This window comes from Hakea prostrata, chromosome 11 (genome assembly GCF_041222555.1).
Source record: "Hakea prostrata isolate BN-2017 chromosome 11, UWA_Hpros_2, whole genome shotgun sequence".
NCBI lineage: Eukaryota > Viridiplantae > Streptophyta > Magnoliopsida > Proteales > Proteaceae > Hakea > Hakea prostrata.
The window spans coordinates 15,223,406-15,242,619 of NC_142610.1; the positions used below are offsets into that span (position 1 = coordinate 15,223,406).

Below are 19,214 nucleotides of genomic sequence, written 5' to 3' on the forward strand. Positions count from 1 at the left end.
CGTAGATTTCACACTGAAGATCGAACCACATTAAATCCCCTCTTTATTTGATTTTGCTTCTTTGATTGTTTCATTAATTTGAACAAAACCATAGTTCCAGAATCCCCATTAATTTGAACAAAACCATAGTTCCAACTTCGGGGATTCCATCTGAACAAGAAATTGCAGGATCAAACCAGTAAAAACTTCAATGGCTAGAGCAATAATCACAAAATACCCTATTGAATCAGTCATCCATTTTTGCTAACTAAAGCTAGTTCCAATTGAAATATTAATAAAACCAAGAACAAGTTCCAATTTCTAGCATTTTCCAACCACGGAAGATTCAAAGCAAGCAAAAAAACTTAAAAGTATCAGAGTCAAGAACCAGAAAGCTAACTAACACTATAAGTCCAAATCGTCAAATTGGGCTGCTTAGCTAGGGTTAGACATGGTGATTTCCCCAAATTTCTTATTCCTGGATACACTCCCAGAACCATCTGAAGATACAGAGTCACAGCTTAGGTGACAATCCACTGGAGCAAAGAATCCCTCTTCTGTCTCCTTACCATTTACTCAAAAAGTTTACAGATCCAACAAAAGAAGTTGCACAGTTTTCCAAGAGCCATCAACCATTTCATTCCTACTTCAGAAAAGAATTTGTAAATCTAGCTAAAAATCTAATCAAGATTTTCTGTTCTTTGTTTCTCTTTCTAATTGGTGAAAACATCAAGTATTTTGATGATAGTAACTTGTTACTACGTATACTTAATTTGACAAATAAATAATCAAGAATTAACTTAATTTGACAAATACATCATCAAGAATTAATCTTGATTGATGACAGACTCCTCCTTGGGTTTTAGGTCAGCCTTTGACCTTACGGACTTGGATGTGATGTGTAGATTCTTGACGCCATATTGGTTGCAATCCACTTTGGACAATGGTGACATCCTCTCCCTCCTCCACCAGATTTTTACTCTAGCAAATGGAAAGTAAAGAAGAGAATTAACTATATAGCAATCATCTAACTGGAAACTCAGTAATAGATAAAGGAATAACTATTACCAGCAGAATATTTAGTGCTTTGGAGAAAGTCTCCTCTGCATCATCTGAAAACTGCATATGTATTGGCATCACACCATGATAGAGTGCCAGTCTCTGCTTCACCCTATCCCTGCTAAACAGGAAGTTTGTGTTGAAGCACTAGAAGAAATAATAATAAATAACTCTGCAAAATCACTGCATGTAAGAAAATTTGACTCTACTAAGGTGCTACATCGTCCCTAATAGTAGTCAGATACAAGATATAGAAGTGTTTCAATAGGTACCACATTGGGAATCCATCAGAAGGGCAGTTAATTCAAAGCATTTCAATTTCAAAAAGTTCCAGTCTTCTGCCACTATCCACCGGTGAGTGCATTGCTTGGTGAGTACAATATTACTAATTAACAGAGAACGAGCATTGCCTCGCACATCGAGAGAACACCCAAACCAGAAGGTCCGAGTAAAATAACTTACACACTAGTGAAGGCATAGATTGGCGCTGATGGACGAAAATGGCTTAGAAGTGCAGCCATGGATCCTGTTCTTGTAAAGACAATGATGGGAGTGCCAAGGGTGTTTGCCATTGTGGTTGCATGGTAAGCGAACATGGTACTCATATGGCTCTGATAGAAGCATTCAAGAGAAGGATAGTCAACGAAAGTCATACTAAGAAGAGTTTTAGCATAAAAAGTAATGATGACCACTAGAGCCAGTTGATTGGCAGTAATACTGGTTTCCATTTCCATATGCATCAAATCCAGAATAATGGATTTCAATTCCTTTCAGAATTTTTTATTTGCTAAAAGTGTAATATCTTTTTTCTTCGCAAGAAAAACAACTTTTACATTCAGGGAACACTTTTTTGACTACTGAGAAACACATGAACAGACTGATGCAATGTTTCAGTTTGTTTTACCTAAATTCACTCACAAGATAAGAGACAACAGAATTAACAAATAAAAGAAAAAGAAAAAGATTTGCAGTTTTTAACCTTCTCATGCGCTATGTTTAGCTTCGTTGGATGGTTTTGTATTCTTTCATTCTTCCAAAATGCAATTTTATTATTGATTTAGGACTCGCTATCTATGATTGTGTTAAACCCCAAGTTCAGGGAATGAAAGGGGTCAATTCTGTAGTTATGCTTCAAATTTGGGCTCTTAAACACTGATGTGTCATCTGACAGGCCCAATACAGTACAACAATAACTGGTGCTATAACCCTTTCATGTAGCAATCAATTCAAGAGATGGGAACTGAACTTTTAGAAGTTGATTTTTTTGGTCACATGTTGGTAATCCATTCCTCCCTTCTTTCTGGTTATCATACAGTATCAGTTTTGGTTCTTTCTTTTACCATTTTCTTTATCTCTTTCATTTGTTTTCATTATGGTCATACCCCAGCTTTTGAGGTACTCTCATCCCCACTACACCTGGATCAGAAAAATCCATCAATTCATCCTGGCTTCCCTTGAAATTTTCTGTAGGGTTCCTAACTCGAAGGGTGATTACATAGTAGAGATAGTAACCAAATACAACCACTGGGAAGAGAACCAGGCATATCAAAATAAGCCTGAATTCACTTTTACAGCTTGCTGCTGATTGAGGTGCTTATCAGTTGGATTCAAAAGTCCTACTGGATAGCAACCTTCTCCTGAAATCTCGAGTCAATCAGTCAATACTGAAGGAGATCCTTCACCAGAACCAGGTCTATTGTAGGTTGTGTATGATTGCAAGACGACTTCTTCCTATATGGGTTGCACCAATTCTTTCTTATCTACATAAAGCCTCCTCATTCCGATTTTTGTTCTATTCACTACCTACTGCAGCTTAAATCCTAGACTTAGCCCTGTTCTTCAATTGTTAATTCCCTGTGCCCTGACTCTGATCTCTCTCCAAAAGAAGAGACAGAGGGGGTGGGGAGAAGGGGAGAGAAATGATCTCAAATTGTTCAATATAATTATAGAATTGTCACCACTAATGATCAGATTAATCCTTTTGGGGGACCATAGCAATTCAAATTTAAGGGTTTTGGGACCCTGTATCACATCAATTTTAATTATCACGACCCCAAAATGACTGAAATCTTCATCCTCCCCATAGTAAAGGAAATTCAGGCTTAAAACATTTTAAGTTACCGCCCATACCTTAAAGGCAGTAGAATGAATAGGAGCAGTAGTGCTGTTCGGCAGACTTGATTCAGTCCTCAATGCCACCGTGTGCATTACTTTGACAGCTTTTAATGGATACCTGAAGCAATTATCACACATGTTTATAACAAAAGCCAAACTGAGCACAAAGCTACACATACACAACCACACCACATTCATTAATTATAACTCATCTCATCAAACGAACAACGACTAACAAAGTCATGTATCTAACAAGCCAAAGCAGTTCCACTGGAAATTTGGAGTCCATGTGAATTTGCAGGAGGTACCACAGTAATGGAAAATCCAGTAAATTGTGTAACAGAAAAAAAAAAATTGAAAGTTCAAAAATCAAAACAAGTAAAAGACAATGGATTCGCAACATGTGCTCATCCACCCACCTAACATGCCCAAACCATTACGCAATATCAGACAGGATCTAGCCACAGAGCAGAGGACCTTTGCTGGATCAGACTGATAATTGCAGACCCACAGGCCAGCTAAATTTAGACTCAACATATGCCTAGCCATATACACACATATAAGAAGTTGAATATAGCAATGATGTTCACCCAAAAAATAATAATAATAATAATAATAATAATAATAAATAAATATATATATATACATAGTAATGATAATATTTTACAAATTCCTAATTAAGTACAGATGTTTATCATCTACATCTCAACAGTTCTTAATGCCACTAATAGCATCAGAGAATCCACTTCTTGATCATCTCAAACCTTGCTGGTGGATTGGAATACCCAGTGTTATTTTGAAATGCTAACCTCAAATTTTCTTTGACCATGCAAAAGCTTTATCATTAAATCTGGATCATGTGCAAAATGCAGACAACTTTATCATGAAATTCTATTTTCCAGTTTGCCTTTGATAATGAGGGACAAAATATAAGGACAACCTAAGAATATGAAGAAAAAATAGTACAATGCTTCTGTTCTCTAAGAGAAGAAATAGGATGTAAGCCAGGGTTGTTCCTGTCTGAAACCATTCAAATTGGGTGGACTGATAAGTATCTAAAGATTTTTCTAATTTTTATTTCCCACGATAGTACATGGGTTAGACTTCTTTTGATGAATAGATAGAAATGTTTCTATTCTAAGCAACCAAAAAAAATCTGAATTTATTGATCAAACCAGGCTAAATGGTGATCTGTCAAAGTTTTTAACAGCAATTTTATTTGAATCCTAAAGGAAATTGACCTTCCCAGTTCAAAGGTAATGATAAATACAGGATTAATCAGTAAAGGACAACGCAAGCCCTGGAAAATTTCTTCACTAAACCACACATAAAAAATTTAAAAAAGAGGTAAAAGTCATATGTAACCAAGATAACTTACTTCCCATGTGCAGTTTCTCCAGAAAGCATGATTGCATCAGCTCTTTCTCTTACAGCAATTGCAATATCAGATACCTCTGCTCTTGTCGGAGTTGGATGATTTATCATGCTTTCCAACATGTTTGTTGCTACTATAACTGGTTTCTGCATGTTATGGCACTTTCTAATGATCTCCTCCTGTTTGAAAACTTTCATGGCATGAGAAACTTTGTGAAGGATTAGATTATCCTATCAGCGCTTTATGAAGTTCATTAATCCACACACTGTGCATTATACAGAATTACGTTTCCTTCTGTTGTTTGATAAGCAATATCATCTACAACAAGAAGCTAATATTATCCATATTATAACTAGCTAGCATTGATTAACCCGTTAGAAAGGATAATTTTGGAGCCCGTTATAACATCATAATGTGCCAAACCAAGAAATAATATAGTCCAACGTGGAAACAAAACAGGAAATAGTAGTCAGGTGATTGTCTTTGGAATATTTTCTATAAAAATTCATGGTGGTGAGTATATCCATAAAAAGGAATGATATTAAAATTGGTCCTCATACGGATTATTCAAAGTTCTATGTACATTTATTTTAATAAATCTGTTTTTCATTTGTAATAGTTAAAGGATAACACTATATAGCAAACTGCAATTTTATGTCTTACAAAATCCTGAAATTTTGGGTCAACGGTACTTTAACAAGGCAAAATTTGGCCTACCGCAAAAAGAAAAATTCCGCTGCCATAGTTATCCATATTGCAGACTCCAAAACAGAAAAAATAAATGGAAAAGCATATATATGCTGAATATGTAGCTTTTGAAATAAAATGTTAACTGATACAGTACTACTATAATACTATTAAACAACACGTGATGCTAGATTGCTAGGTACCTAAAATTTTTGGAAGAGAATCAAACCCAAATTTTGCCTAGTTTGTCCACACAACAATAAACATCAGTGAAATCCCCCCCCCCAAAAAAAAAAAAGAAGAAGGGCACATATACAAGCTTTTCATTTCTAACAATTCTAATCCTCTTTGAATCAGTTCCACCTTATGAGGGTCACAGGCTTCTTCTCACTCTCTCCAATAGAAAAGGCCCTACTTAGCTACGATAATTGTTGATTTCATAAGCAGGGCTAGGGCTACATATGTTGTGAACATTCCCAGACCCCACAGTGATGGGAGTTTTGTGCAAAAGTTACAGCCTTTAATGTTCATTTTTCATAATTTATGACTACTTCTGAATTAAATTTATCATTGAGGACAACTTGTATATTGACAACAAGATGAATTAATGTCATGGAACTAATCAAATTGTGGAGAAAAGTAGAAAGGCTATAACCCATAAACCCGAACAAAAATATTTATCAAATATGTGTCATATGTTTAACTGACTGATATCATAGAAACACTAGATTACAATTCATGATTCAAGGAAAAAGCAAAAGAAAAAAAACTGGAAACATCTCAAACACTACTCAAGACATAATTTATTATTCAACCAGAAGAAAATAAAAATACCTGCAACAAAGGAACGTCTTCTATTGGGAGTTCAGCTCCAAGGTCTCCTCGAGCAACCATTGCCTATTAGAAAAAGTCAATCAAACTACTTAAGTTGCTGTTTCCTTCCGGTTATTTCACATTTATTCACATATTTTAGACAACTTTATTTTTCAACTAAGAATATAAAGTAATCACAAACAACAATCCTAGCCTCTCATTGAAACTAACAGAATGAAGAGAGACTTACCCCATCAGATGCAGTAATTATCGAATCAAGATTTGGTATCGAATCAGCACTTTCAATTTTGGGAATGACATGAATATCCGCATTGCAGCCTAACCAAAAAAAACAAAAAAAAAAAAAAGTATTTTTAGAAACTTCCCCAAGAATAGCATGTAGAATCAGAAAACAAATAAAAGATACAAGGAAATTTTACTTTTAAGATAGTCTTTCAATTCGTAGACTACATTAGCATCTTTAACAAAAGACACAGCATAGAAATCAACTTTGTTGTCCACGCCAAACTTGATATCTTCCCAATCTTTTTCTGTACGAACAGGAGTCATGTATTATGGATAAGATAGGTAATGAATTAGGAAAGAAGAATAATCACATCAACATTTTTGCAAATAGAAAATAAAGGTTACCTGTTATTGAAGGGAGAGTGGCACTTTTTCCACGAACATTTAAATGACGCCTTGATTTGAGTTCCCCGCCATCAATAACTTCACACTTAACCAAATCCTTTGTTTTTGACTTCACTGCCAATGACATCATTCCTCCTATGACAGTTACACGAACAAATCTTTAAAATTGACGTATGGTGCAGTTGTCATGCTTAGTACATACATCAAATTCTAAGGAAACATGTTTGCAGCAATCAAGACATTGGAGACAGAATAATCCAAAATCCATGAGAACCCACGGGGTTTTTTCATCAATAAAGCAAACTGGTAAAACACCCTCCACAAAGGCTCTAGAAAAGTGTTAATGTAGACATCGGAGCTGCATTTCCCCAATAGTTCAAGCTTTTAGTTGAAATGGTAAAAAAAAAAGTATTAGAGCAGGGAGGTCAAGTATTCAACTCCAACGAACTGCAAACATCAGTCAAGGGCCACCACTTTTCCACCCTCAGTACTGCAAGAAGAAATTCTGCGTGAGCTCCGCACTCAAGGACTTCGGGATCTTGGTTTGTAAATGGGAGGAGTTTTAATGTAAAAATGGCAATGCCCTTCCCTAACAATTAGAACTTTACGTGAAATGGTAGAAAATAAAGTGTCAACAGAGTAAAACCATAGTGAGGAAGCAAAAGCCACAATAGAGAGACTCAAAAAACCAGAAAGCCTCTGAGCCAAAACACCTGGTCATATTTCTTAGAAATACAAAGTCTAGAAACAAGCCCCTCAAAGCTTCTCATCCAAAAAACTTTAGATGACACAATGAACTTATTAAAAAAAAAAAATCCAGGTGTTTCAAAATTGCAAAATCAAAATGACATACTATTATCACAAAAACAACTAGTGTTCCCTGAATCATAGTGGTCAAGGCACCACCTAAGCATCCAGCCACTTTGGTGGAGCCTAGGCATACAGGTGTCAACTTGAATGGCGTCACCTTAATATCCAATCTACCCCTTCCTTTGGCTCCTTGGTGGCCTAGAAGCCATGATAAGTATGCCTCCCCAAAGCATATGCTCATTTCCCGATCCTTCATTAAGATTTACCCAGTTGCCCCTGCGAGATAATTCTTCCTGTTACACCCACTTTCTCTTTTCTCTGGCCCTCTCCATATCTCCTGGTTATCCCTCTCAGCCACATGGCATCCCTCTTTATCCGTCCTTTTTTCTCTTTCCTACAAATCTCTTCCCTGACTGCCAATTCTGTGTGACAGTCCCTCTCTCCTAGACCCCTTTCAGCCGTTCCCTCTTAAATTACTACCAAGATACATAAGTTTTGAAAATATACCAATCTGTGCACCCATGGTAAAGAGCATGGAAAATTTTGATTTCTGGTTCCTCTTTTCCTCTTTCTTAACCTTCACAATATTGTTGATTTTCTTTTATATTTTGCGCCATTTGAAAACTGATAAACCTAACTATATTAGATGGTTAGTCTGAGAGAGAGGGGGGGGTACGACAGTGATGCAGATCTGGTAACCAAGCAGGGTTCATGAGGCTGCTGCCTCCTAAACCCATGGCTCATATAACCTTCAGGACATTCAATATTAATCCTAACTTAATCCAAGAAAGTGAATCGAATTCAAAACAACTGACCCATCTTCCCTCCGTGTCAAAATTCTGCATCAAATAATAATACATAGGCTGATAGGCAGAAAAAAGAGCAAGCCAACTTAGATCTTTGAGTACATAAACCCTCACTTTCATTTCCTGAATCAAATTCTAGTTCTGCTGGGCAGATCCATCTTTTGATTTAGAATATATTTCTCCTAAATCCTAAGTAATCCAGTTGAAAAAGTTCATATATTTAGTAAACATAATTTAGTTACACAATAATGCTGCATTTTATTTAGAATTTCCACTTTTTATCTTAACCACATTGGGTTTATAAATTTTAAATTTAATCAGCGGGAACATGATTGACTTTAGCAAGTCAGAAATATTAATCGAATTTTACTAGGAATCAAGTTTTTTTTTTGTGGCACCATCTCTTGTTAACAGTGTCAAAACTTACCGTCAACCAACAGAATGTCGCCAGCCTCAACATCGTCCACAAAGTCATCATAATTTACACTAACAGTGTTCTCTGTGCTGACTCCTCTGTTAATAGTAAAATTGAATTCCTGTCCCTCCTTGAGCAAAATTGGTTTTGGCACATCTCCACTTCTAACCTCAGGGCCCTACATGAAGAAAATCACATGTGACAATTATGGAGAAAAGTGAAAAAGGTATTAACAGACCTGAATGTAAAGAACATAACTTGAGAAACTATTATAATCTGAAATGAGAACATCATTCATACACATCATAAAAAATTAAAAATATAAATATAAAGGAGATACAACTTGGTGCATGCCCCCATTTCACCAGATCTCAGGAACAGCTTACTGGTGTTGAACTACCAAATTACCAATCAAACATTTTTTGCAGGAACATGGGTACCAACAGATTCAAACATAAGGCTTCAAAGCTAGCAGACTGAGTTCTTACCATAACAACGAGTTATGGCTAGGGTAGAGCTAAGAAAAATATGATCATTAAATATTATATTACGGAATAGAAGTATTTCAAAAAGGGTATGGCAGGATTAGTTTCACCGTGATATCTATTTATATTTATAAAATAATATAAATGCACACTTAAGGAAACTCCTAAACCGATTACAATAGAAAAAGAAAAAAATTAAGACTATCAAGCCTAAGGTACTCAGCAAACTTGAAAGACATAAAAGGAAACTCACATGAATATGCACCCCAATGGTACCTACAGGTGATGTGCTCCATGGATAACAACCATGGACCAGGTAAACGTAATAAAGTTAACATTGGTCAAGTCAAAATCTTTGGTTTTTGAACCTAATTATTAGCTGTGAATTTGATTTACAGATGCAATCTAGTCACCTTGTCTATATTTATTATTAAGAAAAAGAATTAAGTGCTTATTCTTTCTCCTTTTTATTCCTTTTCCTTTTTTTCTTATTCTGGTTACTTTAGAAACCTACGAATTTTAATGAACTCACTTTGATTTGCATTCCTTATCCAACACAAATTGAACTTATTATGAAAAATCCAATGGTTTAAATGTATCATTTAGTATTCATTATTGATATCAAGGTTTTTCTTGCCTCTTAATTTCTTTATTCAAGCTGTCCTAAACTTTTTGACTGTAATGAAAATGTCCCACAATCCCCTGACCTACATTAGGTATGGATTTTTTTTTTAAATCAAGCAAGGGAATCATGAGAGAGGAATTGTACATTTTTTTATTCAATGCACCCATTGAAGGTAAAGCATTGCCAAATATGAATGCATTTAAATGCATACATGGGGGGAGAGAAGGAGAAAAAAAGCAGTTATTTCAAGTAAGTCTCCATGTTAGGAAACTATTTTAGGATAGAGAGCCATAAGCAAGATTCATGTATCCAATGCCATTTATTCAGAATAGGACTTAGTTGAGTTGTGGAGGCAGCAAACAGTAATACAAAAGGTTTAGGAAATAAACATACCTTGGTATCAAGCATTATGGCAATAGCCTTGTCTTCAAATTGTGCATTGTATTCTTTAACCAGATCAATAGTTTTTTGGTGTGAAGCATGATCTCCATGGGACATATTTAATCGTGCCACATTCATTCCAGTTTCAGCCAATTTCCATATCATTTCTCGTGTACATGAAGACGGACCAATCGTGCAAACTATCTTTGTTTTTCTCCGAGCGTTTTTACTTGTAGTCGTCTCTCCCAAATTAGTATTGCTTGACTGAAGGGGGGGAAAATAGAGTTAAACTTTTCCTGAAGAACTTAAAAATATCGAAATTAAAAATAGAATGCTAGAACAAATGAATCCTAAATTATGTAACAATTCAAATCATAATGAACACACCAAACAGCACACATATCACCAATCACAATGCAATTAAAAGTAATGTGTCCTATTCCATCGGTCAAAACAAGTACCCTATGGAAACCAATGAAATATTTGGAAGCATCCACTTGGGAAACCCAGTCAGGAAACAGTAGGGAAACAACAGAATACAATTGAGGATAAAAAAAAAAAAAAGGCCAATTACAATGAGATCCATAACCCCCACCAGGTGTTTCATGAGCCCCTTGATCATGGAAGATTTGAGTTAGTTACACCAAAGAAAAATGGGGCCCATCCTACTTGCTCTGTAAAATTGGTTAATCTCTTACATTCTTCGTAAGTAGGACCAGCAAGAACTGAACAATACCTTGACATGCCTAAAATTGGAATGGAGTATAGCCAATGTCACATTCAAACAATTTATAATTTGACATACCAAGTATTAAATGAGATAAAGTGGACTAATAATATACAAAATGGCGAGGAAAGTGCAGTTTAAGAACAATCAAAGTCCAAATGAAGGTTATTTGGGAAATATAAGCCATTCTTAAACTGAAAATGCTTAACAAAAAATAAAAAACAACCACAAACCCAAGAAACCCATAAGCCTTACTACCAGTACATGTAGAATAGATAAATCTACGTGATCAAGGTCCGACCAATTTATCGATCTAAATGATGTGGCTTCTTACTTTTTATGAACATAGCAACGCTATATGGTGGCAATCAATAAACCCCTGAAAATAGTTTTACAAGTTCCTTGAGCACTGGTTGCATTCATTAAATTCACAGTATCCACACAAAACCATGTAACAATCTATGTATAAGTTGAGCATACCCACCCCACATCCCCTGTCCCCCCCCCCCAACCAAAGGAGATTCGTACTTGGCTGCTTCTAGAAGATGTTGTGAACTCCAGTCATCAAACTGGAAGCAGAGGATGTCAGCCTTGAACTGTGATGCCATAGACAACAAATAAAGTCCACCGCACTTAGGTTTAACAAGTGGGGGGACCAGCCCTATCTCCATATAGTAAAGTCACACATTATTTTAAAAAGCATGCCAGTGAAGTGCATAACAGGGGACAGCACCAAAGGTGATACGTTGAATGGTGGCTCATTAAATGTCAATAAGCATCTTATGATGTCGGTTTGGGACTTTGGGTAACCATCAACTTTGCGTTTTTTATCTCCCAGTTCAACTAACAATCCCATATGCCTTCCGGCGTTCAACAGAACCAAGAAGAATAATTTGTGACGCCCAAAATGTTACGAGCCACTGCAGGACCAAATGACTAACTCCACGTCTGCATCAGCAATCATGACAGACAAACAAACAAGACTACCCAACTAACATGCAATGATGAGATCTGTCAAATCTAACCACATTAATCATTTAATCTCAAGATAACGAAGCCGATCTCCATCAGGAAGCTCTACTAGGAACACACAACGCACTGCGGTTTCGAGGCATAACAGAACAATCAATCAACAAACTAAGAAAAACCAGAAGAATGATGCAAGGAGTGTATCTCTAATCTAGGAAAAGCAAACAACCTTCTCCTGCTCTTACTCCGAAAATCTTAGTATCTACAGAGAAAAACTTGAAGACTTCTAAATCCATTTAAAAAAAAAACCAAAACCAGAACTTTCGATCAAAGCAAAGACTTACAAGATTCAAAGCACCGTTAACAGACTCCAAATCGAGAACCAGGTCCTTCTCGGTGGTCTTCATTGACAAAACAGGGTAGAGAGAAACCTTATTACCACTTCTTCTTGGTTGAGTCGAGAATGATGCATTCTTACTTCTCAAAGAAGACAAACCATCTGAACCGCTCAAGAACGGATGAGCTCCCTTCCGGACATTGAACTCCGTAGCTGCTGCTGCTGTCGCTGTCGCCGCCGCCATTCCAATCGAAACGGAAGCGAGAGTTAAGCTTCTGCAAAATCAGATACTAAAACGAAAAACCAAAGCGCCGATCTGTAATAGCAGAAATAGCAGAGAAACAGCAAAGCAACCGCAACAGTGGAGAAATGCCCTGATTTGATTCAGTGACACTTGTTCTTCTTTATAGAGGGAGCCATGGACAAGCACTAGCGATCCGAGTTTTGTTTTATTTATATAAAAGATTCTGTTTGGTTTGCACGGGTGATGACACGTGTATAATTGTTATATGACTGGCTCGATTAATCTTCGGAAATTCTTAAGTTCACATTTCTTCTGCTGCTTCGAACCAATCGAATTCACAACAGAGACGTGCTTGGTTCGAGCTTGTGCTGATATTTTCTTTATTTTCTCTATCGTTTTGTGATTAATTACTATTTAGCCCTTTTTCTTTTCGGAATTAAAAATAGTTTTGTGGACTGTGAATGTTGATATTTGCATAAACCCCTTGACGTGGCGGAGAATCCCACGAGACATTCGCATCGAACTCATCGACGGCTGGCTTTGTGTGTCAACTGCAATTGTTGACCGTAAGATTAATTTGGCTAATAAATATAAAATTTAGGAATAACCACTGTTGCTCTATTATACATTTATACTATAGATTAATTATTATTTTATTTTTACACTTTGAGAAATTATTAATCCAGCCTTAGCCAGCTTGTAATTACTGGTGCCTCCTATCAATAAGTTCTGTTATACTTAAATAATAGAGTAATTGCACCAACAACTCAAAATGGAAATCTTAAAGTACTAACACCTGATTTTTTGTTTGAAACACCCAAAATTGAATTTTCACTAGATACATGAGTCCAATTTGTCAAAACCATTAAATCATTGTTTTTTTTCTTTCAATTCTAAAAATATTCCTATCAAAATATGAAAAGGGAAAAAAAAAGTAGTGATTTAACAATTTTCAATAACAAATTGAACTAAATGAAAATCTCAATTTTTTATTTTTAGTGACAAATTAGACTAATGTATCAATTTAAAATTCAATTTTTGGATGTCTGTGTTTTTCAAACAAAAAGTGAAATGTCACTCTTTTTTTTTTTTTTTTGGTACAAAACAGGGTCAAAAGACCCAAAAAACAAAACAAATCAAACAGAGCACAACCTGAGACAATCCCCCTAAGGATGTCCGCATTCCGCGGGGATCATTGAAAAGACCAGTCACTCTTCCAATTAGCCCTCTTAGACAACCAACAGCCTGTATGACGCCCCACATGACAAATCTAACATGGCCCGGGCAACCCAAAACTAATCTCCCATCGACCGCTTGTTAACCCGGCCAGAACCATGGCCACGAGCGATTCTATTTGGAGTGGCCATGCTCCCATACCAAAACGCCCCTTACCCCCTTGATTGCGAGCCCGCCCACACAGGCATAGAGGAATCTTGATAGCAAAACCTCCTCTGAACTTCTTGATCACAAATCACCCCAACTAATTGAGCGTAGCATTCCTTAACTTTCACAACAACATCCGTGTTGCACTTAAACCATCCTCTTCTAGGGCATGTCTACCCTAAAACTTCCAATTCTTTACTTGGATCAAGAACAGGGCTTCGGCATGTTGTCCAAGCTTCCTTATTGGCTCGATAAAATTTTTCGATAATGAGCATACCATTCCCTGGTCTGGAAAAATCTACCTCATGGAAATGTCACTCCTTTAAAACTTCCATTTTGGAGGTACTAGTGCAATTTGCTCTAAATAATAACATGAAATTTTTTATTTATTTAAAATTTTATATTATTTATTTATATTTTATATTAAATTACATTACTATTTTTAGCAATAATGAAACAAATTAATTTTAAACTTAAAGTACTAAAAGGTCTTCTTCTCCTATTAAAATAAAGAGTTTTTTGTAAGATGCCCACGTAAGTGAGCCTATAAACCTTGATTGTCCACTTAAGTGATTAAATTGCAGGTGTCCAACTTTGTAAAATTGCAAATTACCTATGGTTGACTTTTCTGGTAGTTTGAAACAAAAATGTCCATTTTGCTCATAATTGTCATTTATTTTTAAGAAATTTAAGATTTTTAAAAAAAAAAAAATTGTATGAGGTTCATCCGGGCCAACCTTTGTGCATCTCAATTACATCCTCAAAGGGAGCTTTGTCGTCCACAAAAGTCAAACACATGACCTCTCCATTGAAAAGTATGGATCTTACCACATTTTAGAAAACCTAGAAACAAGTCTTTTGTAATCTTTGGAAACCTCAAGAACCTGATAACCTTTCAAGTGTCCAACAAAAAATCGATCCAGATGTTTCCAAACAGAGCCAGGATGATCAACAACAAAAGCATCAATCACGTCCTGACTTGCGAGATTCAAAAGCGGAAGTTCACCATCTGGGTGATCATTAACCCAATTCGTGACATCGTAGACCTTCCTATGAATTGCCACTGATCTTCACGTTTGTTATTGGTCTTGAGCTTGTCCGATAAAATGTAAATCTTGGCGTCCATCATTTTATCAAAACCAGAAGAAGAAGATAAACACTAAATCATCGACCACAAAGAATCTCTAAGAAAGACCCAAGAACATAAGCATGAGTTCCCTCTATCTCTTCCTTTCTTTGTCGAGAGAGGAAGAGATTCAAGGGTTGGTTTTCTAAAAAATTCCAACCTTTGTAATCGATTCAGGTTCTTTTTTTTTGTAAATTTAAAAACTTAAAATCCTTATGTATAAAAGATAAAAATTATATTTACTAGCACATTATGGGCAAAATAGTCATTTTAGTTTCAAACCAACAGAAAAGTCCATAATTAGCTTGTAATTTAAAAAAAAGTGTAAAGTTGGCATCTTGTAATTTAGCTCACTTAAAGTGCGACAATCAATAATTAAAGGCCCACTTAAGTGGGCCCCTAGCAAAAAAACTCTAAAATAAAATAATAATAATAATAATAGAAGACTTGCCTTCTTCTCTTACCTCGATTGAAAAAAATAATGTCAATTTAGTAATTAAGTTAAAACACAGAAAATAATAGTAATTATCCCTAAAATTTAACTTATTTTCTTTTATTAAAAAATGAACAAATTATATTTACACCCTTCATGTTTATAAACAATGACATTTACACCTCTTATGTTTTGAATTATATAAGAACTAGACAAAGATGTGTTTGTAATCAAATAAATTTCAAAGAGTGTAACTTGCAAATGTTTTCTAACATAGGGGTGTAAGTGTAATTTACTCTTGAAAAACTCGACTTGCATATGCCAATTATCTTTTCCGGATTTAACTTCTTTGTTGAAAATTTTCTAATAAAAATAGAATGTTTTTCTTTGGTAGAAAAAAATTGTATAATATTAGCATCTATTGAGATTGCATATGAAAATTCCTCGTACGACTCAAATTATTATAACATAGACGTCATAAGACCAAAAATAAAATTGTGTGTAAACAAAGTGAGACTTGAAGGTCTTTAGTCAATTAAAACTATTTTGTATTTGAATATGTGTATAACAAAAGATTAAAAAATCCAAACACATGTAAAGAAACACGAGACAAAATAAAATGTCAATTACAACAGTTGTAGCTTTCATATGAATTGTAATATCACCATGTTTGATAAGTAAGATCTATTTGTAAAATTTTATAAAATTATAAAATCGATGTTAGGTTCGCACTAGTGGGTAGACAATGAGACATTGAGCTTAAAAGGATCGAACAAGGTTTCACAAAGATCAATAAGGAAGTCGATCAGGCTATACTTTTTACAATTATATTTAGTGGAATGAATTATATTTAGTAGAGGTTGTTTGGAAGCCACTGCTAAATATTAGTCAATTTGTAGCGATTTTATCCAATAGTCACCAAAGTTACCAATAGACCCAAATTCGCCTTAAAAACCCGTTCTTTAGTGGCCATTATTATAAACCACTACTAATTATTAGTGAATTAGTGGTGATTTTGTCTAAAACATCACCAAATTTTCAATAAACCCGAATTTGGCTTAAAAACTCGTTCTTAGTGGCGGTTTTTGGAAAATATTTTAAAAAGATGATTCACATGAAATGTCTTCTTTGTTTTTTTTAGGGTAAGAAATGTGAAATGTCTTTAAATAACTAGACTAAAATACCCTTAGTTAATTGTCTTCAACAGATATAATGATATATCTTCCTATATTATTCCAACAAAAGATACAATATTCCAAAAATAAAATTCCGTCAAATCATACTACTAAAAAGTACTAACTCACTTTTGTTTTCGTACACTTTTGCACTTGACTTTTCCACTTGACCAAAATATCTTTACAAACCAAAATACTGTAGATTTAGTATTATGGCGAGAACATCAATCTATTGCCTATGATTTGTCTTATCCCTTCAAATGGAATAGACACCTTTATTTACATGACTATAGAATCTACTTGCTTGTCTAAGATCCTTGCAATAATTTAAGTAAAATTAGAGAAATTTGCTCAATTAATCAAGGAAAATGAACAAGCCAACACTTAAGTCCTATGAAGTCCAGTGAGTTTGATGAATATGCTATTCTAGAAGGTAGATTGTAATTCATTAACTTCATGATAATTTGTATAAAGAAAACCTTATATATAAGGCTTTTTGTTGGTAATATTCAAATTATATCAATTTAATTAATTGATGGGGAAAGATTCTTACCTAGATTCGCTTTATTTTTAATAAAAGTATTCGCACGGAAGTAAATCTGGATTCACGTTCTCGTTCCACCACCAAAGCTTTATCGAGGTGATTCCACAATCACTAAGATATGGAATAATTTCCACAACTCAAATGCCGTGTGGAAAAAAAAAATGGATGAGTGATCTAAAGTAAAGAAAGGAAACCTCCAATGAGTTTCTCCTTTTTGCGTTTCTTGGAGAAAGGGAAAGAGAGACGGGAGTCGCCGTCTTTCGGAAAAACTCTTGTACGAATGAATCACTTACTTAATTATGCGGTGGATACCAAAATATATAACCCTATTTTGTAACCGCCCTAATAGTGAGTTTTCAATATTGCCCTTGGACATCCAATTTATTAATTATATTAATAAATTCCAACACTTTTCGATTACATCTCCCATTTTATATTTTACTTCATTGTCTATCACTTTCCTTTCTTTCTCTACCTATCTTTGGATCTCATTGCAAATTAAAGCAAATACGATCTTGAAGACCTTGCTTTCTCCTCAATTGCCAATCCTCATACTTCACTTTCTTTTGAAAAAAATTATACTTTTTTTTTTTTGTTCAAAAAGTAAATGAGAAAAAAAAAATTAATTACACAAAGTAATAAATTAACAATAAAAATCTACACTAAATGTTAATTTTTAGAGTTATAAAGAAAGCAGAAAGCCTAAGTGCATTTGCAGGTGAGAGTGCATTATTAAAATAAAAAAAATAATAAAAAAAAAAAAAAAAAAAACCTTAGAATAATCTTATTGTTTAGTAGGTCTTTTAATGGGCCAAAGTGGTGGATCTGTTTGGGGTTGGCCAGCCTTGACCAAGCCCATCTCTTTTAAAAGACCTAATTGTGATAAATCATAGAGATAGCTTCTCTTCTTGTTTTCTTTTTGGGTATATCACTAATCTTTCTTCTTAGTTGATCAAATGACACTTGGATCCTCCTCTTAGTTGGATAGTATTACTTACCTCCTCACTTACTTAACAAATTTATCAAACACCTTATTTTTGTTTGTTTTTTTTAGTTAAATTCAATTTTAACTATTAAATATTTTTCTTACACCACAAATTATCCTTAACTGAAAAGATATTTTAGTTTAAACCCCAAGTTACCCTCAATTACTATAATAATTGAAACCTTAAATTACCCTCAATTAGTGTTAGTTTAAATCTCAAAATATTTTCAATTACCTTACTAGTTATAACCATAAATTACTTTCAATTAATTTTATTCTTAAAACCCCTATATTCTTTAATCTAGACGACTTTTTTTTCATGAAAAAAAAAAAACATAAAAAAGACATCTAGATTTTGTTTTAATTATTTTTTTAATGAAAGATAGAAATAAGTATAGACAAAAACAAATATAGGGGTATTTTGAGGTTCTAAGAATAAAATTAATCGAGGATAATTTAGGGTATAAATCTAGATTAAAAATATAGGGGTATTTTGGAGTTTTAAGAATAAATCAATCAGGGATAATTTAGGGTTTTAACTACTAAGACAATAAAAGGTATTTTGGGAGTTTTAACAATTATTTTATTGAGGGCAATTTAGGATTTCAACTCCCGGGTAATTGAGAGTTCAATAAAATACACTTTTTTTTTAAGTACTTTGTTTCAAGTTTTAGAAAAACATTTAACATTAAAATTTGAAATTTATTGAAAAATTAACAGAAATGAAGCGTTTGATACCTTTGCCAAGTAAATCTCCTTGATACCTTTGCCAAGTAAATGGAGATATAAGTGATATATTCCAACATTTACCCCAAAAAGAAAGAAGGTAATATTATCAAACTAAGAAGAGATTCAAGTGCCATTTGGTCAACTAAGAGAGAAGATAAGTGATATTCACCCTTTTTTTCTGGTTGAATAAGAAGGTGCTCATCAACCATGATAATGCTCCGAGCCAGTCCATATTTTATTTTGTTTTTATGGTTTTACCTATTTTTCAATATACGTAGATATGTATCAATTAGGAATCAATATCAATCTCCACCAATATCAACATAAATCTAATGATTTAATCGATCGAACATTGATTATC

At 34.4% G+C, this 19,214-nt stretch overlaps 1 protein-coding gene across 1 annotated transcript; it reads right to left on the reverse strand.

Annotated features, from left to right (window-relative positions):
- Positions 1-259: 259 nt before the first annotated feature.
- PKP3 (plastidial pyruvate kinase 3) lies at positions 260-12,631 on the reverse strand. Its single transcript, XM_089139624.1, has 12 exons — positions 12,242-12,631; positions 10,214-10,465; positions 8,723-8,888; positions 6,680-6,814; positions 6,469-6,579; positions 6,279-6,367; positions 6,050-6,112; positions 4,532-4,707; positions 3,169-3,271; positions 1,501-1,649; positions 1,048-1,156; positions 260-960 (listed from the first exon to the last, which is right to left on the reverse strand). Exons 1-12 carry the CDS (start codon positions 12,476-12,478, stop codon positions 847-849), a joined length of 1,704 nt encoding a protein of 567 aa, XP_088995750.1. The 5' UTR covers positions 12,479-12,631; the 3' UTR covers positions 260-846.
- Positions 12,632-19,214: the final 6,583 nt, after the last annotated feature.

What these genes read in the sequence shown, in the direction of transcription:
- PKP3 (XM_089139624.1), bottom strand. Translation starts at nt 12,478, where the DNA reads ATGGCGGCGGCGACAGCGACAGCAGCAGCAGCTACGGAGTTCAATGTC. An exon ending in CACTCTCCCTTCAATAACAG is followed by an intron (nt 6,580 to 6,679) that starts GTAACCTTTATT and finishes CTGTTCGTACAG; the next exon opens with AAAAAGATTGGGAAGATATC. An exon ending in TTCATTCTACTGCCTTTAAG is followed by an intron (nt 1,650 to 3,168) that starts GTATGGGCGGTA and finishes TGCTTCTATCAG; the next exon opens with AGCCATATGAGTACCATGTT.